Source organism: Caloenas nicobarica, chromosome 5, assembly GCF_036013445.1.
Source record: "Caloenas nicobarica isolate bCalNic1 chromosome 5, bCalNic1.hap1, whole genome shotgun sequence".
NCBI classification, from domain to species: domain Eukaryota; kingdom Metazoa; phylum Chordata; class Aves; order Columbiformes; family Columbidae; genus Caloenas; species Caloenas nicobarica.
The window spans coordinates 869,683-895,920 of NC_088249.1; the positions used below are offsets into that span (position 1 = coordinate 869,683).

Sequence of the window (26,238 nt, forward strand, 5' to 3'; positions counted from 1 at the left end):
AATAAAATTTCTACCCCCTCACTGCTTATTTTGAGATGCTCACAAGGAACACCAGTGCAGACAAGGCCAGGAGGAATATTTTTAGCAACAGCAGGGAAGAGGCAAGACCAGCTCATAAATGCTCACACCAAACATCTCGCTGAGCTGTGGGCCACCTCGGTCTGCAGCTGCCACAAGCAAGGGAATAAACTCTTGGATCCCGTCATCTTGAAAGTATCTTAAAGCCTTGGACACACAAGGAACCCCCAAACACTCTTGTACTTCCACAGCAGAATCCTCAGAGCAGCATTGCTGTGCACAGACCATCCCAGCCCTCCGGACTGCCCCAAAATCCTTAGGGGAGACCACAGCACCGGAGCAGGAGACCAACATGGCTATGAAGTGCTCAATCATGGAACAGTTTGGGTTGGAGGGCCCTCCCCAGCCCCCCCAGTGCCCCCCTGCCATGAGCAGGGACATCTGCACCAGCTCAGGTTGCTCAGAGCCCCGTCCAGCCTGGCCTGGGATGTCTCCAGGGATGGTTCAGCCACCACCTCTCTGGCCAACCTGGGACGGGCTCTCACCACCCTCAGGGCCAACAATTCCTTCCTCACATCCAGCCTGAATCTCCCTCCTTTAGTTTAGTTATATATATGTTGACCTTATCCCAACAGCTCTCTCCTATTATGTGATGACTTTTAACTCAATATCCATACACCAATGCACTGTGGCACTACCTGGTCACCTGCCAGAATTTTGGAAAGGATCCGTTTTCCCAGATACATCTATAGCTAGGCAAACCATAAAGAAAACCAGTACCCTTCCTAGCAATATTACAACCCTTTAGAAGATCTGTAGTTTCTCTCCTGCACCTCAGTCCTCGCAGCAAGGACTGGAATAGACTGTCTAACCTCAAATTTGAAGGCAGAACATCTCCCACGAGACTGTTAGTGCCCATCACAGCCCAGACCAGCTGCTCAGCAAGCGTCGTCCCACACCATCCCATACTCCCCTCACTTTACATCATTTTCAGGACAAAAGCACCTGCAAGTAAGCAGAACATGTTTTCCAGTGCCACTGGATTAAACGAAGCCTTTCAAAGGGAATCTGGTCTCCACTGCAGGGTGACATGAGATTTTTGCAGTGCGCTGCATTGACGGTACAGACAACACGGGATGTAAAGCCTCCACCTGCTTGCCACTTCATTTAACATACTGCTTTTGCAAGGTAGAAGAGTCTGCTTTGCCTTAGGGCAAGTGTTCAGGTTAGTTAGATGGAAGTCTAAATCTAAATCCCATTAGCAAATAAGAGGATCTACATACAAAAGGGCCCCATGTGGCAGCACGTTGTGTAGCTCTCTGCTCTACATCTTCAAGGATCACTATGAAAAAGCACTACAGCATCTCATGCCAAGACATTTCTAACACTGCACTCAGCTGTACCTGCTGGGATACACTTGCAAAAAAAAAAACAACCACCACCACACTTCTTTTTTTCCTGTAACTTTCTTTTCCACATGTAAAGCAGCAAGCAGGGAAGAGCAGGAAAAAGAACTGCAAAGATGCAGTTCATTTTGGTTGGAAGAGAACCTCAAGATCATGGAGTCCAATCATACCCTAACTCTAGAACTACCCCATGTTTTCCATTTGCTCTGAGTATGAAAGACTTACAAGGCATGCAGCATTATAAATGTCTTCATGGGATGTCACTTAACCACTTGTTCAGGGTTTGGGGCATTGCGGGCACGGGTTCAGAAGGAAATCCTGTTTATGGCACAGCAACAGCATGGCTGGTTTAAGCCCAGATACCTCGTTGGGGACGATTTTCCACTCTCTGCATCTCCAGTTTAAAGCAGCCCCATGCACACCTGGTGAGCAGTCCGCACTCAGCTAACTCCAGATGTCCCCTGGACATTTTGTCCCTCCTTTCCCTTTAAAATAAAACCTGTCCAGGCTCTGAGTTAGTGCTCTCAACCATCCATGTGCGATAATAAAAGATACCTTGTAGTATCTTAGAGGAAACGTTAAATCCCTTTTTTCCAGCAAGGCCGGAGCAAAAGCTTCCTATTGTGTCTGAGCCACTTTCAAAGGGAGCTGCTTCAAAGCTTTTTCCATTTTTCAGACGTGCTTTGTCCAAAGACAGCTGCTCTGCCATTACGCACTCTCCTTTCAAGTCCCCATTCCACCTTCTGCAGGCTCTGCATCATTTTCTCCCCCCAAAATCCATAAAAACAAATGTATGGTCCAAAACACAGAAGACTTCCTGAGTCGTTTTGCTATATATGCCCCTGCTCTCGCCGAGGCAGAGCTCCCTCCCGCAGGGGCCAGAGGTCTACGGGGTGTTTTAGTTTAAGAAGTTTAAGTCTGTGCCAGGCTGCAGAGCAAAATAAATCAGTGCAATAAAAACAGTCCCCAAATCCTTACAGGGCAGCTGGCACTCAACACAACCGGGCTCGGAGACTAAGGAAGGGAGATGAACTTCAGGATTCATCTTAAAATGAAATCACAAGCAGACCCCGAACACGGTTATTTTCTGAACACATCTCCTAGACCTCTTTTAGCTCCCACTATCGCTGGGAATCAGAAGAGAGATATCATGTACTTACCCCTGAAGAGCTCACATCACAATACCTCAAAATGTGCAATAACACAGCTTTACCGTTCGGGTTATTTGTATTTCATCATTTTATAAGCTTTCAGGCTTTTGAAGAGGTAAGTATCGCTGTTTCTGGGCTGCTTTCCTTATCCTACACAATACCTGACCAAACTGTACCAATTTATATCATTATTGTATCACTAACGCACTAGACTGTTCTAGTCGCATATGTAACATTACAACACAGGGGTCAGATGATGGAAACTGGAAAAGTTTGGTTTGTTGTGCTTTGGTTTGTTTTGTTTCTTCCCAGGTAAAGAACAACAGATTCTGTTGAATTACAATATCAGCACATGTCAACAGCAGGTTTTTCCTTAGAAGAGCATGAGAAAGTCTTTCTCCATTAGCTAATTAGAGCACATACTGAGCACTAACCACCTGTGACCTGAATCAGATGCCCAGACTGCTGCTTTTCCCACCTCTCTGCTCAAGTTTTGGGAGGATTTGCTCCATATATCTTTGACGCACCTACGAGATGCTCCAAGACAGTGTAGAAAGCCATCACCATCCTTCCTTTGATTCCCACTTCATTTCTCCATAAAGCTCATTTTCACCTCCCTATTTAAAAAGCCAACAATCTGACAAGCCTTACAGAGCCTGCTGGATTTTTTTTTTTTTGGGTAACTTTTAAGTTTTGTTGGGGATTTTTTTAAATACATAAAAATGGAAAGTGTTCCACAGGACCCCCTAGAAATTACCCTGAAGTTGGGCAACAACTTACAGCTCACCCTGATCCTGGCATCATACCTTCTGCATTCACCATGCCTTTGTGAAAGTCGAATGATCCTCTTACAATGATTAACAATGCTTCTCCTTTTGTTGCTGGGTTATTTTCTCTTAAACTAAACATTACCATGCCTGCCTCATAAGGACATGCTAATTATTATTATTTACATTGCAATAAAGCCTTGGAAACTCTGCCAGGAGCTGCGATCCCACTGTGACAGGTGATGCACAACCACAGCACAGTCCCACCCTAAAGGCTTTGCAGGCCAAGTACATTTGTCTCAAAGAAAAGAAAAACAGCTCTAGATTTCTGCCCCTGCTAAAGCTATTTACTGGTCTCCTTGGCACACTTCTCTCCCTTTATTTCCATCTCTCTCCTCATCCTCCCACCCGACACAGTCCCCCGGTGACTTTTGCATCTCTCCAAATGGATTTTAAGTTGTTAAACCAGCCTCCTCTTTCCAGACCTTGAGAGCTTAAATATTTGGGGAATCTTATTTCCCCTGCGCAGGGATACCCGAGCACAGACATCCCGCGGGGAGCATCAAATTAAGTCCCAAATTAAGGTCCATACACAGATAAAATAGTTTACCCTCGCTGGTCCATTAAATCACCAGGCTTGTACAGCTTGGCAGAGTTTTGCTTTAAACCCCCATGCTTTAGGTAAGTTTTATTAACATTTTAATGTGTAGTAACACAGTCTTACAATTATGAAGTTAATGACACAACCATACTCTTTAAGTGGAAAAACGCATTTCCTGCTCTGAGTAAGCAGCTGTAAACTTGAGATTTTAATTGAGAAAAAACACAATCCTAAGGGGATCTTAATTCCGCACGTGGTTTTGTTGTTACTTCACAGTGATCTCAAACTAGTTAAAACTAGAAACTTTCCTAAGACAGACACGTGACAGCATCTCTCTGCAACGCAAGAGATTTGATCCTTTGGGGATATTTTAAATATCCTGCACACTGCATTGGTGGTCAGGCAAATAAACTCTGCAGGTTAAACCTCCAACACAGAGCACGTGGGAAAGTTCCCGAGTAGTTTGTCAAAAATGGGATTTGAGAGAAGGCAAAAAACCAAGAAGAGATGGATGCAAGAATAACATCTTGATAAAATAACACCAGGAACCGCTACTACAGGTGTCCAAAGCTCAGCTTATCCTCATCACATCAGCACTGAGCTCTGCCTGGGCTCAGCCTGAACCCCCCAGCTGAGCATCAGTGCCACACAGCTGGACCACAGCTGGCAGGCACACCCTCCATAGACACAGCTGCCTCCTCGATATTGGTGAGAGACACACATAAGCATTAGCCAGGGTAAACTTTATATTCCAGTGCACAACGCAATAAGCACAACAGCTTTTCTAGTCAACATCTTATATTTAACAACACCAGGGAGTCAGGGCTGAAACTTTAAGAGCTGCAATAAATTGTTTCTAAAAACCCCCAAAAATCATCCTCATCATCCATCTATTACACATCTGGTTTGCTCCACCAGTGAAGTTATTACTTTTAGCATGACTGAACTAAGCACATGTTCTCACATACACCCAGTTTTTGTTACCGAATGTTATTCCTGCGTATGTAACTGGAGAATTTGGGCGAGGAAAAGGTAGACCCAGAACTAAAGATGCGTTTACTCGTACCTGCATCAACCCTTCCAAGATGTGGCATAAACTCCACAACGGACAGGAGAGAGACGGCCAGAAAAACAACTGCCATCCTCAGAAGAACCAGCACTATCAGCTAACATCCTCCAGAAAAAGCCCATGCTTTATTTAATATTCTTCCATATGGCACTTTATAAGCTAATAAGTGCAGAACAAGCAGCCAAGTGCCGTACATTTGCTCTCTGAAAGATGCGAGGAAGGAAGGAGCACATTTTCATTCCTGCAAGAGCAAACCCACCAGTGAGTCATTACAGGCTTATGAAATACAGACCGTCTTGGCTAAGAAACCAAATGCGCCCGCAAGACACCTGGTGGGCTTTGCCCACATTATGATTCCGAGATCAACTCCTTAATGTGCAGCCCCTGGGCTCCCATCACCCTCCGTGGACATGGCACAAAGGGTGCCCTGGATATCAGCCCGACCTCCTGCACATCGAACCCCGCGGGATCACATCTGGGCGCACACAGCTCGACAGAAACATCTGTACTACAGTCGTGCAGGGCGCAGCGCAAAGCTGAGCAGCCAGATTCCACATCAGGAAAAAAGTGGAAGAGAAGAATTCTGTTTAATGGATAAATAATAAAATAATGCTAGAAATGTAGGATTTTTACAGCAGAATGCCCACTTGCTGAGCCCCAGAGCAGGCAGAGCACATCCGCACTCACCACACTAGTAGATTTACTTTTCTTCTATGGATTTCTCCACCAGGCTGGTTCACTTTTTCCCCCACTGGCATGGCTTCTCTCACTAATCTTCTTTTCTTCCCCAACCCATGAATGACCACCCAATGGGACTGCCCATATAACCGGCACCCTGGCAGCAGCAGGAGCCACAGGCCACCCGCCACACAATGAAATTGTCCCTCAAATGGCCTCAGTGGCCCCACAGCAGCGTGTTCTTCAGCGAGGGAGCATCCAAACATGCTCACCTTAAGACTCGCTTTACAGTTCTAACTCAAAGATACATAACGTATTGTTAAAACTGGATTACCAGGGCGATTTTAGCCACCAGTTTTTTGGCAGCATAAGAAAAAAAACGCGGGATTTTCCAGGTCTTGTCATCCTGTGCCACAGCAGAAAACATGCCAATACCTGCTCTTCCATTTCTTTGGCTTGGTCTTCCAATGGTAAAGTGGACATTACCTGTATTTGCTGACTTTAGAGGAAAAAAGAGTGAAGAAAACGGAAAAGTAGGGCTGTCCCTGCAAGGACTGCAGTGGCTGTTGGGGCCAACGCTGATGGAGAATCACAGGACAGCTGAGGTGGGAAGGGGTCTCCAGAGATCATCTCCAAGGATGGAGATGCCACAACCTCTCTGGGCAACCTGTCAAAGGGCTTTTCTGTGCTGAATTATCCCCCTTGTAGGCACTGCAATAGTTAAAGTGCTTTTAACTGCTTTTTAAAAATCAACATCCTAAAAACAAACTAGGCTTTAAATAGGAACAATGATAGACAGGTGCCTCTCTCAACATATTTCACCACGCAGCCAATTTGTGGAGCTGGATTTCAGCACCCATCCTAACTACTGTTGCAATTTAATTTATCCCTGTATTAGCTACGGCTGTGCAACTCTCAGTGGTGGAGCACGGCTGGCCCACTGATTAATCTTCAGCTGTCCTCATTACTGCACACTCCCATCTGCTTTATTTCTGCCTGTGTGTATTTGCAACCCCTCCATCAGAAACTGAGAGACCAACTAACAAAGGTCAGGATAGCCCTGAGAGGACACCCTGCAGCCCAGCACGGTTACATGGCCTGTTGCGATAAGACAAGGGGTGATGGTTTTAAACTAAAGGAGGGAGATTCAGGCCAGACATGAGGAAGGAATTGTTGCCCTGAGGGTGGTGAGAGCCTGGCCCAGGTTGGCCAGAGAGGTGGTGGCTGAACCATCCCTGGAGACATCCCAGGCCAGGCTGGACGGGGCTCTGAGCAACCTGAGCTGGTGCAGATGTCCCTGCTCATGGCAGGGGGGGCACTGGGGAGGGCCCTGCAACCCAAACCAGCCTGTGATGCTACATGAACTGGAGATGGCCAACGTTGGGTTTGACACACTTGGACCATTCAAAGATTAGGGACCACCGAGACATCAGGATACAGAAGTATCTGGTGGAAGCACAGCAGATACTGGGTAGTATCAGCAGTAGGATACATCAATGGCAGAGATGATATAAATCAGTGCAAGGGCTGAATCATAGCCCCACAGTTCAGGTATCTCCTGCTCCCATTCACAACTGTCATGTTTCCAGCACAGCTGTTCCCCAACACCTTTCCAGAGACATCACCCACAATTGTGCTTCATACCTCAACAGAAAAGAGAAGCCTGGGCTTCTGCCTCAGAGCAGAGATGTCATATAAACACACCCGCTCACAGCTTCTCCACAGCCACTTTCACCTCCGACCAAGAGAGTACTTCCACACCAATAAAGATGTAGAGATGAGAAACCTTGCTCACCCATCGCATTGGTCCTGGAGAGACTTTGGGGTTCAGAGCAATGTTTTCCCCCATGAACTACATGTGCTGTGTTTTTAACCAGCAGTTAGAGAAACACTAACAGAAACCAGCCAAGCCCAGAGCTCTGAACTTCCATCAGCCCTGGAAGATGCCAGGAGGGCTGGTCACGGCACCCAGCAAGGCAGCTCTGCACCATCCACACGTGATCCATGCAGCTGCTGTGACCCAGGGTCATTAATAAAGAGAACGACACAAGAGCAAGATCGTAATTTTGTTTATAGCAAATCTGGAGTCACTCAGAAGTATTACTCATCATTTCTGTACAGTTCTACGGTTATGCGATCTGATGCAGTGCAGCAGCGCCCAGAGGTCTCAGCCCCTCTCACCCTCCTCTCGTCTGACTCACTGCACTGACTTGGGTGGCTTCAAGGTTTCCTCTCCATACCCTGCTGTGCCAAGACGAAACTCATGTCTCCCATGGCACGGAAGTCACCAGGGCTTACTGCCTCAAGAGGAACTTGCTTAGATTCACTGAACAAGAATTCAGCCATTTCACAGCAATGCATTTCAGGAAAGCTTCTCCCAGCCTGGCTGGCTGACACCATGCAGGCGTGGCACCGCATCAAGGAGCATATGAGCTTTGGTTCCATCTAGAAGAGCATCCCAGACAGCAGCAGGGAACCAAATTCTGGAAAAAGAAGACCACTATGCATCTCCCTCACTCCCAGCTATGAGGAGTTTTGCTGCAGACAGGGGACGGGACATTTTTGCACCAAGACAACCATACTTGCAGGTCCAACCTCTGGAGCAATTGTATCTTAAACACAAATTCTGTTTGCCATGTGAACACCGGGTCTGCTCTACCTTTGCAACACCTGGCTGGGTCAACAAGCCTACACTCGCCCTCATGGATCCATCTGCCACATTCGTCTCCAGTGCAGCAAACCCGGCTACCAGCCCCTGACACTGGAGCAAAGGAACCTGCCAACTCCATTTCAAGTACTTCTTACCCACAGCAACCAACCAAGAGGAGGAAGGTCTTCAGAAACAGCCATACCCACATCTAAATGTCACCCTGTTGTGTTTCCACACTTGGTGTCCCCCAGCTCTGTCCCAGGGTTCACCAGATAGCATAACTCACGCTGCCAAGGTGATACCACCCGTAGGTAGCAAAATACCCAGTTTTCTGGTTTTCCCACCCATATGCACCATCGCCTGAACAGCTCGGGTAGAGCACACGGCACCATTTCTCCAGAACATCAGCTGTGAAAGGAACATCATGAACCACCCAAGAACAACGGAGTTCAGACCTTGCCTGGTAAGCACAGAAGGAAAGGACTCGCACCTACTCCTCAGTTAAACACACTCATCTCTAACACTCGCCCCAAGTCTGTGCATCACTCCTACAACTTATCATCGTCCTTAAAGCAAAAATACCCAGAAACTCGGCTCCCTCCTCCCTGACTCATCACACCGCACTGGGGAGATGCTCTCAGGGGGCTCCTGCGTGAGTGCTGGGGGATGGCAAAGCCCATTAGTGAAATCCCATCGGACTCTGCTGGATGGGAGTTTAGTTTTAGGGTATTGATATTACTCTTCTAAAAGCCCCCAAAGTTTGACGACTCTGCTTGCTTGAGTACAGAGTAGCTGCAGGCAACAAAACGTTCTCTTTATGAGAATATTTAGCTGCAACGGCATTTTTTTTTTCTTCAGGTGCCTGAGGTAAAGTTAAACTTTCATATAAGGCAAAATATATACATTAAACTAACTAGAAACACATGAGAGCTTCTGCCTCAGATGAGCAGCCTCACAGCTTATTAGTGAAAAGCTCTTTAGTCTGGTTGGCCACAGATAAAGCAGATCTTTGGTTTGTATGGAAATAGGCGCTTGGCCAAGAGCAGACAGCGGCTGGACATTCACAGGAAAGCATCGATACCAACACGGATTAAAGTCACACCCCATGAACACAGAAAGAGATCTTTCATACACATTAATCGTCTTAGTCCTGTCTTCTGCTGACACAGGCAGCCCAGCTTCTGCATGGGGACACCTCAAACAGTTGTTCACCCACAGCTGCGTTAGCCTTTGGAGTCACATACAGGGGATTAATCGCTAATCAATTAATCGGTGTTGCAATACAACAGGCAAGACAACACCCAGTTGGCATCATGAGTTGGACCTGACCACCAAGTAGCAACAACAGCCTTGCTCATTTAAAACAGATCACTCCAAATGTCAGGAAAAAAGCCGCCGATGGCACACGTACAACCATATTATAAAAGTTGAAATTACTGAAAAAGGACAGGTTTTCTTGTCTGTTATCGGATATCAGCTCATTTCTCACCAACCTAAGACTTGGGACACAACACACCAGATGGACCTCAGTACTGTGCAAGCTCAAGTGGGACGTTTCTTCTCTCTCCTCTCACAAAACTTTTCTCTTTCCAGCAATAAAAATGCTAAATTCCAAAGCCTGACATGTTCCTTGAATTCCTGACAGCATTTTTTAAATAATTGGAAAACGTTTAAATGTTTTGACTTTAAGCGAAGCAGTTCAATTTTTCATTTTGAAGTGCCTGTTTGAGGATTCCCTTCTATATTAAAACAGTCATGCAGGTTAAAACAACAACAATAAACAAATACAATAACCCCCAGCACGGTTTGACTTTGGCAAAACATTCTGACCACATGCAATAACTTTTGCAACTCTTAAAAGTTACAACTTATCTCAAAAAGAAAAAAAAAAAAATTCACATTTCTCCTTGCTACAGGTCCGGCCTCAGTGAACTCAGACCAGGCACATCCCAGAGACTCATCTCTCCTTACGTCATCATTTTTCTCTCTTCCTCACCAGGATTCAGTACAACACTCGCACAATAACCTGGAGAAGTACATAGCAGACCAGGTCCCGGATGCATCTCTAGGACGAGAACATCCCTACAGACCCACCTCAAACCTGCTCTGTGACCTTCACTCAAGAGCCCACAGAAAAAGAAACCACCACAACAGAGAAACCACCTCCCTGACCATTTTTAATTTATTTATACAGCGCATATTAAAAAAAAAAAAAAAAACCACACACTAGCTTCCCACACATAGCTCATCTTCCCCCCACCCCAGTAAATGAGTAATTTTCACAAAAGAAAAGTAAAAAACCACTCACATTTAGAAGAAGACCTCAACTTTGCAAACTCACTCCAAGACTGCTCAGATCCACTACGAGAAGGAGCTTAAACTGCTAGCCTGGCCTTGCTTTAATTAACAATCAGAATTAATTGCAGCTGTGGGGCTGCAGACGTGCCCCTGTAAACAGCTCCACCATTGACTTTGTACTGGCAGCCTTGCTCGCGTGCAGAGGAAAAAAGCCAAGCCGTGCTAAATTTTGGGGAGAGATTGCAGGAAAAGTGGTTGATTTACAAAGTTCTCTTTTGCATTATTTAGCAGTGATGTGGAGGAAAGGAAAAAAAAAAATGAGGGAGTGGGGAAGAGCCCTGGCTGGGACTGCAATAAGGAGCTGCCTGCATGGCAGCTGGGTGGGGGATGCTCTCAGTTGTGCCAAATCGTGGTGTTTAGCTCAATTTGCACCTTCCCCCTCTGCCAGAGGAGCTACAGCACCAGGCTTGCAAGGAAAAGAGGATTTTGTCCCATCGTTTGAGAGACAAACGTTAGGGCGAAACTCGTGTGAAAACTTCTACTCCCTCCTCGCTTCGACCCTTGCAGTGTAATGCTGCCAAGACCGCTTTATTGCTTTATATTCCATCAATATAATGCTAAGCAAAAAGAAAAAAAAACGAACAGCAATGCAACACCCAGAAGAGCAGAGTAACTCCGCCTTCCGGAAAAACAGCCATTAATCAGGTGGGCAGCCTAATGCAGAATCCAATTCCTTCAGCTCCTTCCACCAGGAAATATTCATTTATTTGCTAATTCATAATCTGGGCCCCTGAGCCCTACACTGTAATAATGAACTTTAATTTTTTTAGCTCGGGGTGAAGCTGGGAGCTGCTGGCGGTGTGTCTGGGATGGACAGGGACACAATGGAAGTGGATGGTTTGATGGAGGCAGGAGGATGGTTGTGGTCTGTGCGTTGTGGTTATAAACATTATCTCAACGACTTTTTATTTAATCAGTTCCTCAGATTGGCTCATCCTTCTCCGAACAGTTTGGTTAGTCTAATTACGGAATGCAAATCACCCCATTTCTCTCCACCGCCTCGCTCCCACCAAGCACATTTCAACAGCCGGCACATCTTCCAGCACCCATCACGCTGCCAGCATATTCACGAGGATTTTGGGTTTAATGCCGTTAAACTAAGATGCCAGATATTCAGGGGGAAAACCTGCAGTCAAAATACCACTGCACACCCCTCGTTCCTGCAGGTGAAGACCTGCTCCCTGCAGGACCCCCCGGAGATGCTCTGAGATGTGCCACCTCCATCGGGCTGGTGGGCAGTTCTCATCCCACCTCAACCAGGTCCAGCACGATGAGCTGGGAAGGCAAAACTGACTTTTCTTCCCAAGCACGGGGCAAGAGTCAAAGCATCGGGCTGCCCCAGTGATTATGTTACATCATCTCTCCAGTATGAAAAATACTTGTAAGCTCAGCATTAAACTTCCCCAAGGCCCACATACTGACGAAACAAGAACTGCCCCAACAAGAACCACAGAACCATTTAGGTTGGAAGAGACGTCAAGATCATGAAGTCCAACCCAACCCTGGCACTGCCCCATGTCCTGAGAACCTCATGTCCGTCTGTCCAACCCCTCCAGGGATGGTGACTCCAGCACTGCCCTGGGCAGCCTGTTCCAATGCCCCACAGCCCTTTGGGGAAGAAATTGTTCCCCAGATCCAACCTCAACCTCCCCTGGCGCAACTTGAGGCCGTTTCCTCTGGTCCTGGCGCTTGTTCCTGGGGAGCAGAGCCCGACCCCCCCTGGCTCCAAGCTCCTTTCAGGCAGGTCAGAGATCAGAAGGTCTCCCCTCAGCTCCTGTTCTCCAGCTGAACCCCCAGCTCCCTCAGCCGCTCCCGTCACCCTTGTGCTCCAGCCCCTCGCCCTCCATGTGGATGGAGGCTCCTCGACTGGAATGCAGCATCACAGCTCGCCCTGCCACTACAGGACAACGCCTGCTCCTCAGAAGGTTTTTATCTCCCTGCCTCTTTGATTCCTATCTCACAAATCCATAAGCCACCAGACAGAATTAGTCAGTGAAACGATGTAAGGAAGAAAAGTCCCACTGGTTTCATGTTCAAGATGACGGTGCAGCTTTTCTTGCCGTCTCCTGAGGACTGAAGGCTCCCGGTTGGTGCATCAAGGACAGTTAGCTTTGACCTTCACTACATCAGAAAAGCTGGCATTTGGACAATGCCCTCAGACAAATGGTGTGAATTTTGGGGTTGTCTTATGCAGGGACAGGAGTTGGACTCAATGATCCTAGTGGGTCCCTTCCAACTCAGGACATTCTATGAAATATTAATTCTATGAAAATTATCGAATCATAGAACCACAGAACAGTTTGTGTTGCAGGGCCCTCCCCAGCTCCCCCAGTGCCCCCCTGCCATGAGCAGGGACATCTGCACCAGCTCAGGTTGCTCAGAGCCCCGTCCAGCCTGGCCTGGGATGTCTCCAGGGATGGTTCAGCCACCACCTCTCTGGCCAACCTGGGCCAGGCTCTCACCACCCTCAGGGCCAACAATTCCTTCCTCATGTCCAGCCTGAATCTCCCTCCTTTAGTTTAAAACCATCACCTCTTGTCCTATCACAACAGGCCCTGCTAAAAAGTCTGTCCCCGTCTTTCTTATCAGCCCCTTTTAAGCACAGAAAGGCTGCAATAAGGTCTCCCTGGAGCTTCTCTTCTCCAGGCTGAACACCCCCAACAGTTCCAATGCATTTTTACATATGAGGGACAACCAGCTATTTCATCCAGCCACAAAAACACGTTGCCAGGTTAGAAAGCGATGCTTGGGCAGTGGGCTTGCTCCATGGGATGGTGCCATGAAGCCCGACGAGATGGCTCCAGCAGCGCATCCAGCGCCCGGCGAGACCCTGCCCAGCCGCTGTGTCCCAGAGCAGGGCAGCCCTTGGCCCCCGCGCCCCCAGAGCCCCCCCGAGTCCCATTCCCAGGGTACCTGGGCACTGCTGTCACTTGAAGGCCCAGGGAAAGTGATACCCCAGGTGTTCCACACACCCCAACACACATGGAGGAAGAGAAAGGACCTTTTGGTCCATCGACTCGATCTCCTCCTCCCTTCCCAGACTGAGAGTTACCGACCAGCATATTTCCAGCATATTTACATCATGTCTTAATCATGTAATGTATTAATAACATAATTAAAGTCCAGACCATTTGCTAAGTAACATATATTACTCCGATCACTGCTCTGATATATTAAAAACAGATTAACTGCTTCCTGGAGTCTGAGGCCAGGAGGGGCAGTGGGTCTCATCTGGGTTGACCTCCCACACACCCAGATCTCCACCTCTGTCAAGCTCGCCAATTGAAGAAGCAACATCTGATTGTATATCAAAGACGTTCGACATCAGGGAGTCCAGCACATCTCTCGGTGAGCTGCTCCAACAGCTAATTACCCCAGCTGTTAAAAAAACCTCATCCTTATTTCCACTGTGGGCTTTGGTAACTCCAAATGATTGCTGTTGGCTCCTCTAATGCTTTAGGTGGCTGCTTGGAGCTAGTTCTTCACCACTGCCTGCTTCTTCCTTCCTGAGATAATGAAAACGTATTTTTTTTTTTCTCCTTTTTTAACTACCTCTAGTCAGCCTTACCCCCCTTTATGTATGGAGTTTTCCAGATCACAAACCTCCCTGGTACCTACATATGCTGGCAACAAGCAACCAGGACAAGCGGACGTCAAAATCAAGCTTAATGCTCCCAAGAGCCACGTGAGCCTGTAAGGATGTTCAAGGGAACCGCTTGGTCCTTCGGCCTTTCCTAGGTTCAAGAAGCACCCATGGAGGGAGGTGTCTCCCAGGCTGGGCCACCGCTCTGCTCCCAACCAGCCAGCAAGTCTTGCGAGAAAGTCCTCCCAGAAGATTCTGCCTTCAAAACCTGTCTGAGAACAGCAAACCGACTTCCCTCCATGTTCAGCTATATTTAGCGAGGCCATCATTTATGGAGATGGCAGGAAATAATTCAGCGGGATCCAGACATAACTCAAAATGGGCAAGAGGTTTTATAAAAAGATAAACCGAAGGACCTAAGGGGACGAGGGAGGGCAACGCCCAACGCCTTCACTGGGACACACCTGGGTGGTGGGGACAGCCGCTCTCAAAAACCCCTTTCTCCAAAAAAAAGAGTCTTTTCCAGGTTTAAGAAACACAGTTTAAGACACAATGTATGGTCCTGAGCCCAACTGAGTGGAGAATTCAAGTGACAATGTCCCGGCACGGGCAGGAGGAGGCGGGGAGCATCCTCCCCGCTTGCATTCGCATTCCGCGTGGCCGTGGCTGGGTGTCTCCCATGCAAAAGGGTTTTTTTCCACTAGAAGAAGGGGATATACTGCAGAAGACTGAGTGCCCTACAAGAGTATATGTAAATATACATGCATACATAGGCTGGCATTGCAATGCATGCAAGGAGCAGCTCATCCCTTCATTGAAGAAGGTCCCAGAGAATATTTGAGGAGGGTACATTGCGGAACTGAGCTTTAGTCATTCACCTGCTTCCTTCCTCCCCAGCACTTCATCTGACTGATTCTAATTAAACTGGATTTTTCTCTTCTGAGCCAGGAGAGCTTTTATTTTATTTGTTTAAAGACTTGTTTCCTTGCCACCAGATTTCCTCCAAATCTCCCTCGCACAGAGTCCAAGGCAACGTTTTGAGCGGGGATGCGCAGAGCATCAGCTGCTCCCGGCAGGGTGAGACGTGCTGCGACGCCCAGAACAGGACGGAGCCAACTCGCTGCACACCAGGACGATTGCTCTGACCTGCCTCTCCACGCATTCAGCAGACCTGCAGCCAGGTTTAATCTCTGTCGCTGGTCTTTTCCCGCGCATTTACTAGCGAGCATTTTAACAGTTTGACTCTATCCACTCGCACTCCTCGACCCCAAACTGTTGCACCCCAGGGCAAAACCAGCCCCCCGAACGCGCAGACCAGCACACGCGGATGCCGGGTGCTGTGCAGCCCCTTACCTATGGCATAAATAAGCACCACGGGAGCAGAGTCGATCCCGATCGCTTGGCTGTCCACAAAAGGCACGGCGGCCGCTCCCCCGTCTCCGCACGCTCCCGGGTTCGGCTGCGCAAGCTGAGGTTCATCCCAGAGCGCTGCCGAAATCCCAGTGTCAACATCCGCGGCGTGAGAGGGAGGAGGATGATCCCTCTCCAGGGCTCAGTTAAGAGTTAAAGCTCTGGATGACCAGTTGGCTCCCGCGAAACCTCCTGGACGGGGCGGCGGAGGAGCTCACAGCTGCTCAGAAACGCCAGCCCCTCCGGCACCGCATAATTCCTCCCCTGTTCCCGGGGCTGCCGCGCTTCCCTCGCACAATGTCCCGAATTGTGCAGGGTTAAACCAGCCCACACAACACCCGCATTCACACCACGGAAATACCCTCTCGGTCCCCGCGCTGCCGCGGTGACATCTGAGGCCGGTGACCCAGAGCCTGCCCTCGCCGGCAGAAACGGGCAACCAGCCTTTCTAACGGGGAAAACGCTCTTAGTGTTGATTTTTTTCCCCTGCTTCCCTTCTTTCATCCTTCCAATCCACTTGTTCAAGCAGGGCGAGCATTAGGGAAAGGCCGGGTCAGCTGTGGCATGCAGACACTCTCGCTCCAAAGCCAGCTGTCGTTAATCCCTCCGAGGAGCCAAGCGTAACACAAAATAATCATCATCATTATAAAGACGCAGCCAGAGGAGCATCCTTCCCGACACTGCGTGACCTGCTCCACCTCCTTGGGGACACAAAGTGCTTCACCGGACCCCAACCCAGCTGCCATCTGGGGTGCAAGGGGTTTGAGTTCCCCGTTTCCAAACCTGCTTCTTTATAAAACTGGGATACGAATTCATCTGTTGGATAACATTTGATGTTTGGCACGAGGAACAAGGACAATCTCTCTGACATTTAACACAGTAAATACCTACGCCTCCACATTACTTTGCACCAGCAACAAAAAGCCTGGTCGTTCCCTCAGCTACAGCTGCTTCTCCCAACACTTTGCAGAGCCCCGGGGAGACTCCGGCAGGTTTGAGCAGAGTGGATACTCGTTACATTTGTGATCACTTGCTTTCAGGAAGCATTCATGGCCATCCTGATGTTATCTGCATCTGCATGTGAGATGCTCAGCACTTTTCATTATAGGAGATGGTTTAAAACGCAGCGTGGGGGTGCACAGAGGGATGAATGTTGCACACACACACTTTTCCCTATGGCAGACCTGGCGTTTACATACACGAAAACCTTGTCCTTGGTAGCTGCCCTGCCTATTTCCAGCTGAATTCATGGGAAAGCGACTAAAAGCTCTGCAAAGAGTGGGTGAAACATGCTCCCGTGGCCACAGGGAAACCATGCTGCAGAGGGGGCTGCTTCAGTTGCCGGGGGGCTGCACCCCCAGGCACGGCACCCCAGGGGTGCAGACACCTCGCCCAGCAGGTACCATGGGTGCTCCCCTTTACTGTGCTGCCTCGCTTGTTGTGGAAACATGCACCTGAACCCTGGGTCCCCAGCGAGCCCCCCAGCCGGGCCAACGGGTGGGGAAATCGGCTCCCCGCTCTCATAAAAGTCCCACATTTGGATGAGCTGCTACGCATCTGTCGACCTCCTCATTTAGCCACTTGTAACATGAAGTTTGGTGAAAAGCTAACCATCATGTTCTGGATACTTGCGTCTTCTGCTTTATTAACCATGCAAGTCACGCAGAATTTAAAGGGTAGGGAAAGTGCATACAGCACTTGGAGTTTTTCTTAAGATTATTTTAGCCAAGAAAACAAGCTGCACAAAGCAGAGCTGGGGAATTGCACATCTTGCCAGGGATTTTAGTAGCTCTGCTCTCTCCCCGTCCCCTGAAGCAGCAGGGGAAGGTGGGCACCGGGCAGACCTGCGCCTGCCCTGGCTCCATCACCAACCTTGGCAAACTGTTCCCAGGGTCAGTGCCTCGGTTCCCCCTCAGGTTCAGCTGTACCAGCTTTTTAATCACAGCTTTACTATTCAGAAGCAACAGGCACGAGTTAACGGCGAGATGTACAGCCAGACATCATGGGACATTAATTTGCTTTTTTGCGTGAACTAAGAATACGCAAATGTGGATCATTTATTTTGCATTTAAAGGCAGCAAAGCAGCTCTCAAGCGCTGCTGTTCTGGGGGGACGTGCTGAGTGCTCCTTCTCTGCACCTTCTGCAGTGTGGAGCATCCGTGGCGTGCAGGCAGGAGTGCAGGCAGGAGTGCAGGCAGGTGGAGCTCGGGCAGTGCACATCACCAGCGAGACCCTGTCCCAGGGACACAATCGCAACGGGAGGAACTGGAGAGAAGCCGGAGCGGCAGACGGCACCTAATGACAGGTCTGAGAGAGCTGCAAAGCAGCAGGTTCTCCATGCAGGGCCGGAGAGGGCAGCAGGGCACAGGGAGGACGCTGGGGCTCTGCCCGCTCTCAGAAGAGACACCAGCATTTGAGATCGGTGGCATGAAAGCAGGCAACAAATGGGTTAAGTCAGCAAGACACCCTCCTAACTGCTCCACTCCTGGAAGCTGAGCTGCGAGGATCTTGAAATCTTCAATAAGGGACAAAAAAGTTGTTCAAATCCCACAAACCTATTTTTCCAAAGCAACAAGGACTGAGGGGGGTCCCTCTCCCAGGCTGCTTGCTTTTGCTAATGGGTACTACCTTCAAAACCTCCTTTCTCAAAATGGCCCTGGTGCTCCAGGCTGCCGGGTGACATACCATGGGCTTGGCTTTTTTTTTGGCTGAGCACCGTCTGCTTTCTCAAACCAACCTTCAGGAGTCAACGAAGGAACACAAATTCACATGAAACAGGTTTCAAATATAGTGCAGCCACATCTGACTGACTTCGCACGGCTCTCCCCCCCTCTGCCAGCCCTTCACCAATCGTCCTTAACCTAAATAAGGTGTTACATTTGACAGGACGAAAACACAGCATTGCTAAACAAAAGTCTTACTACAAATCTACGTGTGACATCACCCGTGCATAGATGCTGATGTTTAGTCCAGGGCAAGAGCTCCCTTTCCTGTAGGCCCCCACAAAACACACTCTGCCTGAACAAGCCCTCTTCTATTCATGACAGCGGTTGCTATTCCAACGCATCCAACAATATGTGCCTGTGTGTCGGGGAAGGCAAAGAGCCCCGGTGCTGCCAGTGCCAAGATCTGCACGTTAGTAATCCAGCTGCTGGGAGCAGAACCCCCCAGATATTTTCAATTACACTGAAATTTCGCAAAATTTAAAAAAGCGGGAGGGTGGGGGGGAGAGAGCATCTCTGGGGCCGCCTTGCTGGTGGGGAGCAAATATTTTAGTGCTGAAACGGGCACAGGGGCTCGAAGGAGCAGATGTCAAACGAAGCATTCACTGGCAAATTCATGAAGTCGCCTCAACATCGAGTATCAGAGGCAGCGCTCCCAGCAGCTCCGCACCGCCGCCGAACCGAGCCCCGCCGCGCCGCTTACATAACCCCGGACCGCGGGCCGGAGCATCACCGGGACCGGGGCATCACCGGGACCGGGGCATCACCGGGACCCGGGCATCACCGGGACCCGGGCAGCACTGGGGCCGGGGCCAGCGCACCGGGCGGCATCCCCACCGCGCAGCACCGCGGTCCGGCGGGGCACCCGGTTCTCCGCGCTGCTCGGGTCCAGGCTTCGCGGTAAACGGGGCCAACTTGGCGGAGGGTTGAGGGAGAAGCAACAAGACCCGCGGCCGCAGCGCCGGTCCCCAGGCAGCCGCTCAGGACCCGGGTGCTGAGAGCGGGGCAGGTGATGCCGCCGGCTCGGCCCCGACCGCCCCGCTCCGCGGAGTCCCCCGCGTCCCGCTCCGCGGCGGCGATTTGCAAGTCACTGCCGGGGGCAGCGGGGCCGCGGGGCGCTCCCCTGCGCGCCCGCCCGCGGAGCCGCCCGCGCCGCTCGGCCGCGGGGACTGCGCGCCCCCGGCGGAGCGCCGGGAAGTTTGCGGTTCGCCCCCGCCCCTCGCTGCGCGGCCGCGGGCGGGCGGCAGCGCCGCTGCTAACAAGTGCGGCAACCCCGCGGAGCTCAGCGGGCACGGAGAAACCCCATCACGGTGGTGCCCATCCGCTCCGCGGCAGCGGCCAGCCCGGGCCGGGACCGGCCGGAGCCCCCGACACCCCCCGCCCCCGGTTTTCGCGGCGCAATGTCAGCGTCTCATGGCAACGGCGCTGCCTCCGCTCTGGCTCCGCCGGCTCCCGCGGCGCGCAGCGCGGGCCCGCCGCCCCCGTGGCCGCGCGGGGGGGACACACACACCCCCCCCCTCCCGCTCCGGCGACAGTCGCGACAAGGTCACGCCGCGCCCCGGACTCACCGTACACCCCTTGCCCGGAGCTGCCCTCCAGCAGAACCGTCAGCAGCCCCAGCAGCCCGATCGCTACATCCATCTTCACGTGAGCATCCACATATCCAGCCCGGCGGTGGGGGGAGCCGCGGGGGGGAGGCAGCGCAGCGCCCACCGGAGCCCCGCGCTCCGCTGCGGCCGAGCCGCGCACGCCCGCGCAGGCAGGGCGGCGGGGGGCAGGCGGCGGGCACCGCTGCGGTCCTCCTCCTCCGCCTCCTCTTCCTCCTCCTCCTCCTCCTCCTGCGCAGCGGGCGGCGCGGAGCGGCGCGGAGAGGCGCGGGGCGAGCCCCCCTCAGAGCGGCAGCCCCCTCAGGGCGCCGGCCGCCGCCGCCGCCGCCTCCCGGGGCCGCCGAGCGCCTCCCGGGGCCGCCGCAGCCGCCTGCGCCCCGCGGCCATCAGATGCCATCGCAGCGCCGCGACCCCCGCATGGTGCGCGGGGCCCCCCGCGCGGCGCGGAGGTGGCGTCGGGGGGGAGGGCGCGGAGCCGCGGAGGTGTGTCCTGCTCTTGCGCGCCCGGAGCGGCCCTCACCGCGCCTGCGGAGCGGCGGCCGGGCCCATGGCGGGGGGGCGGGGGGGGGGCGGCGGGCTTCCCTCTGCCGTGCGGTGGGTGCGAGTGTGCGAGTGTGAATGGAGGGCGGCGGTGTGCGGTCACGTTGTGCTATACGTGCCGCCAGCCGGAGCCGGGGAGCCGCAGCCCGGCGACGTCAAAGCTGCGTGGCTCGCTGCTGCGCGCCTTCCTCCGCCTCCTCCTCCGCCGCCTCTCGTGTCCCCGTGGCTCCGCCGCCGGGCGCGCAGGGCTGCGGGCGATGCCAGGGGTGCCTCTGCTCTGGGGTGCGCGGTGCGCTGCGCCCTGTGCGCTCCGCTCCGGGATGCGCGGTGCGCTGCGCCCCGCTCCCCTCCCGTCAGCACGGTGCCGATGCGCCCCGCTCCGCACCCGGCAGCACAGTGCGGTTCACCCCGCTCCGCTCCCGGCTGCGCGGTGAGGTGAGGTGCGGTGCCCCCGCGCAGTGCGGACGGTGCGGAGCGCCGCGCTGGCTGCGCGCTCCGTGGGTCCCCGCTACGCGCCGCGCCTGTGCCCGGTTGTCACCCGACCCTGGGTACCGGTCACACGGCTCCGCGGGGCTGCGCGGTGCGGACGGTGCGGGGCGCCCTGTGCCCGCGCTGACTACGCGCTCCGCTCCCGGCTGCCGTGAGGAATGGGGGCGGCCCGGCCACGGGCACCCGCGCATCTCCCGCTGGTCCTGGGCAGAGCTGCGCTCCGCGGTGGGGCTTCCCTGCCGGCATCCGTGCTGTCCCCTCGTCATCCCCCGATTCCAGCCGCTCCCTCTCTGCCCGCTGCTGGGGACACCGCAGGGCTCAGGCCCGCTCCCAGCCGTGTTCTGCCCCACTGGTGACACACACTCGTGGGGTGCCGGGGGTCAGCAGCGCTGCTCTCCCCAGCCTCCGCTGACTAAACGCTCCGTGCTTGCTCAAGGTTGAGTGCCCCAGGGCACAGGGCTAAGAACACTCACCAGTCTGGGGGCTCCCACACCCTGGGTGTGATAAGCCGGGAGGGGGCACATAGGGGACAAGCTGCTCCGTGTGTCTGGCAGGCAGTGATGCAGCTGAGCGCACTCCGACTGCTGCCCACTGCTGGGTTCTCATCTAGTCCTTGCCCCCTTCAGCGTTGTTTGGCCTCCACCAAGTATCTGAGATACCTCACTGGCTCCCAGCACCTTCCCAGGCTGCACACAGGCTGCCTGATGTCTGTATTTTTTGGGGTCCCATGGGACTTGTGCTGATGAAGGTCTCTTGCCTCCAATTCACCAGAGCAAACTAAGGATCTGTTGGGAAGTGACAGCCCCTGTCCTCTCCTCTTCGTGATCAGTTCCTGCAAGGATTGCACCAAAACCATAGGCGCTTTGGACACAGTTACATTCAGTTTCCTCCTCTGCCTGCACCAATTAAGGATTAGCGCTCCATGCCAGGACCAAGTGACACGCTCTGGAAGAAGTAATTGCGCTGTCAGTGTTTCTCTTGACCCCTCTGGCAAAAAGCAGGACACTGTTAACAAGGCTTGGACTCTTCTAGCACTTTTTAGCGCTCTCCTGGGCACTGGTGACAGGGGCTGAACTCCTCAGTGCTGCCCTTCTGAGACAATCTGTTGAACTTCCATCCCCAAAGGGCTCAGAGCCATCCAACCCATCATTTGGAAATCCACTGAGGGATGCAATGGGCTGGATTCAGTTCTTGCTGGGGCTGCACCCTTGTGCCAAACGGATAAGAAGGCAGGAGGTAGAAGGAGGGATGGGTGCAATGTTTCTCATGCCAAAATCCATGAGGTTGTTGTTTCATTGCTAAGGCAGACAGCAACATCAGCAAACACAGGGTGGTGCCTCCAGCTGCACCGACTCCTTGGGACAGACTCTCCAGAAGCCACGGGCACCTCTGGACGATGGAAAGGAAGGTCCTCAGCTGCTCTTGAGGATTGCTGAGAGACTAGTCAGAGCCTAGCAAAACCATTTCCTCCATGAAACCATCCAAGCGCATCTCATCACCTTCAGTGCTTGGCCTCCCTGTTTGAAGGGAGTCCCACATTGCATGTCTGGGTCCATCTGACGCTCCTTTTTATCTTTCAGTTGCAAGGAGCACTTGGGAGAATCTGCCTCAGTAGATCTCCAAAGGTTGCACTCACAGTGTGGCTTTCAATAGATTGCACTCAACCTTGGGTTGCCTTTTGTCTTTACCTTCAGCCTCTCCACCTTGCCACGCCTGTGCCAAACTGGCCCTCAAATCAACAGCTGTGCCACATCTTCTGGGCCATGGAGGTCCCAACCCAACCCAGACTTGCACCCAGTGCTCTGGTGCTCTCCCCCAGCTATTTTTCCCTCCCAGACTCCTTTCTTACTCCCATGGCCAATGGCCCCAGAACATGGACAGACTTCAGAAGCTCTTTTGACCTTGTGGAGACAGTGCATGTTCTCTTCAATGTTTATAAATATATAAAGGGTGGGTGTCACGAGGATGGAGCCAGGCTCTTCTCGGTGACAACCAACAGTAAGACAAGGGGTAATGGGTTCAAGCTGGAACACAAGAGGTTCCACTTAAATGTGAGAAGAAACTTCTTCTCAGTGAGGGTGACGGAACACTGGAACAGGCTGCCCAGGGGGGTTGTGGATTCTCCTTCTCTGGAGACATTCAAAACCCGCCTGGACGCCTTCCTGTGTAACCTCACCTAGGGGTTCCTGCTCTGGCAGGGGGATTGGACTAGATGATCTTTTGAGGTCCCTTCCAATCCCTAACATTCTGTGATTCTGTGATTCTGTGATTCACCTGTAAAGCCCTGTCCATGGCAGGTCTTGGCAGGAGAAGCCCAGGGCCCAGCCCTACCTCTTCTTGTTGGAGATCATTCAAGCAGAGGTGGAAGGAAGAGGGACCTATACCTTATTGTCTGCTTTGTAGGCTCAACATCAATAATGCCTTCAGGACTGGTCCTTTCTCACCCTGTTTCCAGCCCTTACATGGTTAAATCCAAGATCCTCACAGCAGAGAGAGAATTATTTGATCCTGAAGGCTGAAATCATTAACTGGCTGCTGCTCTAGCCTGTGGAACAGCCATTAGGAGGGACGCAGCGTTTCGTTAGCACATCATTGGCACACTTTCTTGCAAGTTCAAGCTTCGGTGCTGCTGAGGCTAATGCACCTAGTAAACCTTACCACCAAAGCACTGCACTTGAAATTTGTGAAAATAACTCGGTCTGAAATTAAGCAGGTGTGTAAATTTCTGTGGGATAAGTGACCAAATGATTCCCACCGAACAGGATCATCTGACATGGCTTTTTAAAAAATATCTTGTCATTAAATGTTTGAACACTGCAGCTACTGCTACAACCTGTGTGATGATATTAAGCTGTGAACTTAAACCTGACCATCTCACTAGGTAGTTTACTGAAGAAAAAGGAGGAATTAAAATAACTCACCAAGTAAGAGCTGACAGCCACCCAAGTTTGCTGAGTTTCCCAAATCACTCTCTATTACGGCATTAAGTAGCAATGGAGTAGCTCCTCACTGAAATAAGGCAGCTGGAAGTTGTTCTGGGGCTTGTGAAATTCAGCTAGTGTCACTCAGGTGTTCCCAAGGCCAGGACTGGGATTTGTGGCTGGGCTCCCTCAGCTCCAGCACTTGCAATTTGCTTTGGGAAGGAGAATGTGTCGTCTGTATGGTCCCCACAGGCTACTTGCAGACCCCGCTTCAACCTTCCAGTTCATTTTATAGCTTTCCTTTACCACTGGAAAGGCTCATCTGTCGCTTTTAACCCCCAAACAAGTTCCTATTTCAGTACTACCCCTTTCTCCCTGCCAGCTGCCAAAACCGTGAAGACTCTCCGCTTGCTCAGATGATGCAGAGTGACCCACCAGCACTGGCAAAGTGTCCTCAGAGGTTGCCCAAGGGGACCATGCGTCAGACGGGTGGCGCATTGATGGGGTGAAGACCTGGAAGAGCAGAAGGAGAGCAAGGTCAGTTCAGTGGGCTGGGGTCCCTGGCTGTGCCCGGCACAGGCTCCTGGACCTCTGCTTGGGATCCCTTGGCTGAAATAAGGACCTTTGAGTCCCACCTATTGCAGAGCATGTCTGTGTGCAGCCTGAGCTGAGCGGGTGTTTTGGTCATGGGCAGAGCACAGTCCGAGCTCCCGATAAAAGCTCACTTTGTGCCGTCCACCCTGGAGGGTGTCTGCAAGAGTCCAGTTGCTCTTATTAAAGGGAAAAATGCGAATAGTCTTGCAGCAGACACAGGGGCAGGTTTTTAACTGCTTGCTTAGCTTCGTTTTAGCCAGCCCTCACGCTTCAGGAAATTCTAGGTTGTCACAGCTGGGGCTGCGACGATTTGGTCAATCAGAATATCAGTGCTGATTATAAAAAGGCATCAGACCCCAAGGAGATTAGCTGCAGAACTTTCCTATGGGAGGTAAAGGCAACGTTAGTCTCTCACCTTTTCCTGACACGGGTCTGCAGCCCGGCACAGGGCATCACTTTAACCCAGGCATTAACTGCCCTGTGAGAGCAACGCTGCCTTGCTAGCAATACTGCTTGATGCAAAATATTCCTCGGTAAATAAAGCTGACGTTACTCTTCTGCCCCTAGAGATAAGGAGCCATCAGCGAAGCACATCACAGCAGGCTGGTTTGCATTTCTCAGTATCAAGAGGATTGCACGGTGGTGTGTGGCACCAACTGTGTGTTACACACCCCTCTGTTGCAGAAGGGAGCGAGGTAAATAAAATAAAATGAAATCAATCAAACTGAATTAGGCTAACTGCTTGAATAACAAAAGTTCTGGGACTCTAATGCTTCCCACACTGCAGCAGCCATTTATTTGAGAAGCTCTTTTCTTAGCAGCTTTTTCATTTCATCCAACACCAGACAGAAGCAAATTATTTTCTCTCTTGTTGTAGGGAGCAAGTCTACAAATAATCGAGATTTGACTAAAGGAGACCATTAAATAGCATTAAGATTCTGAGTAATTTGGCACTGTCGGTGAGTTGTGCGTGTTACTCTAGTCCCTCCTTATTAGCCACACTGGCTTGAGATATCCAACAAAATTAAGGCAAAACTAAATTTAACTCGATCTCATAATTCTGCTGAATTTGAGGACTGCACGTGTCATGTGAGGCATGTTTAGAGTGTGAACAGATTATACAGAATTAGCAAATTGACCTAGAATAAGTATCTAAAAAGGGGCAGGAAGGTATTTGTCAGGTGCGGGATTCAAGCCTGGACTGTTTACTGTATGAGTTCTTGTAAAGGTGTAGAAGGAATCGTGGTAGGACAGCACCTCCCTCCCTCCCGGGTGGCCCAGATAGAATCAGAGAATCACAGAACAGTTTGGGTTGCAGGGCCCTCCCCAGCCCCCCCAGTGCCCCCCCTGCCATGAGCAGGGACATCTGCCCCAGCTCAGGTTGCTCAGAGCCCCGTCCAGCCTGGCCTGGGATGTCTCCAGGGATGGTTCAGCCACCACCTCTCTGGCCAACCTGGGCCAGGCTCTCACCGCCCTCAGGGCCAACAATTCCTTCCTCACGTCCAGCCTGAATCTCCCTCCTTTAGTTTAAAACCATCACCTCTTGTCCTATCCCAACAGGCTGTGCTAAAAAGTCTGTCCACATCTTTCTTATCGTCCCCTTTTAAGTACAGAAAAGCCGCAATAACGTCTTCCTGGAGCCTTCTCTTCTCCAGCGGTACAGGAATTGCATT

The 26,238-nt window shown here is 51.6% G+C and overlaps 1 protein-coding gene across 1 annotated transcript in view; it reads right to left on the bottom strand.

Annotated features, from left to right (window-relative positions):
* MDGA2 (MAM domain containing glycosylphosphatidylinositol anchor 2) overlaps nucleotides 1–20,418 on the bottom strand; it is a 332,178-nt gene extending 311,760 nt beyond the window's left edge. Inside the window, exons 1-2 of the mRNA XM_065635574.1 lie at nucleotides 20,331–20,418; nucleotides 19,983–20,252 (exon numbers count right to left, since the gene is read on the bottom strand). Coding sequence (XP_065491646.1) covers nucleotides 19,983–20,252; nucleotides 20,331–20,418 — 358 coding nt within the window. The remainder of the gene's footprint in view (nucleotides 1–19,982; nucleotides 20,253–20,330) is intronic.
* Nucleotides 20,419–26,238: the final 5,820 nt, after the last annotated feature.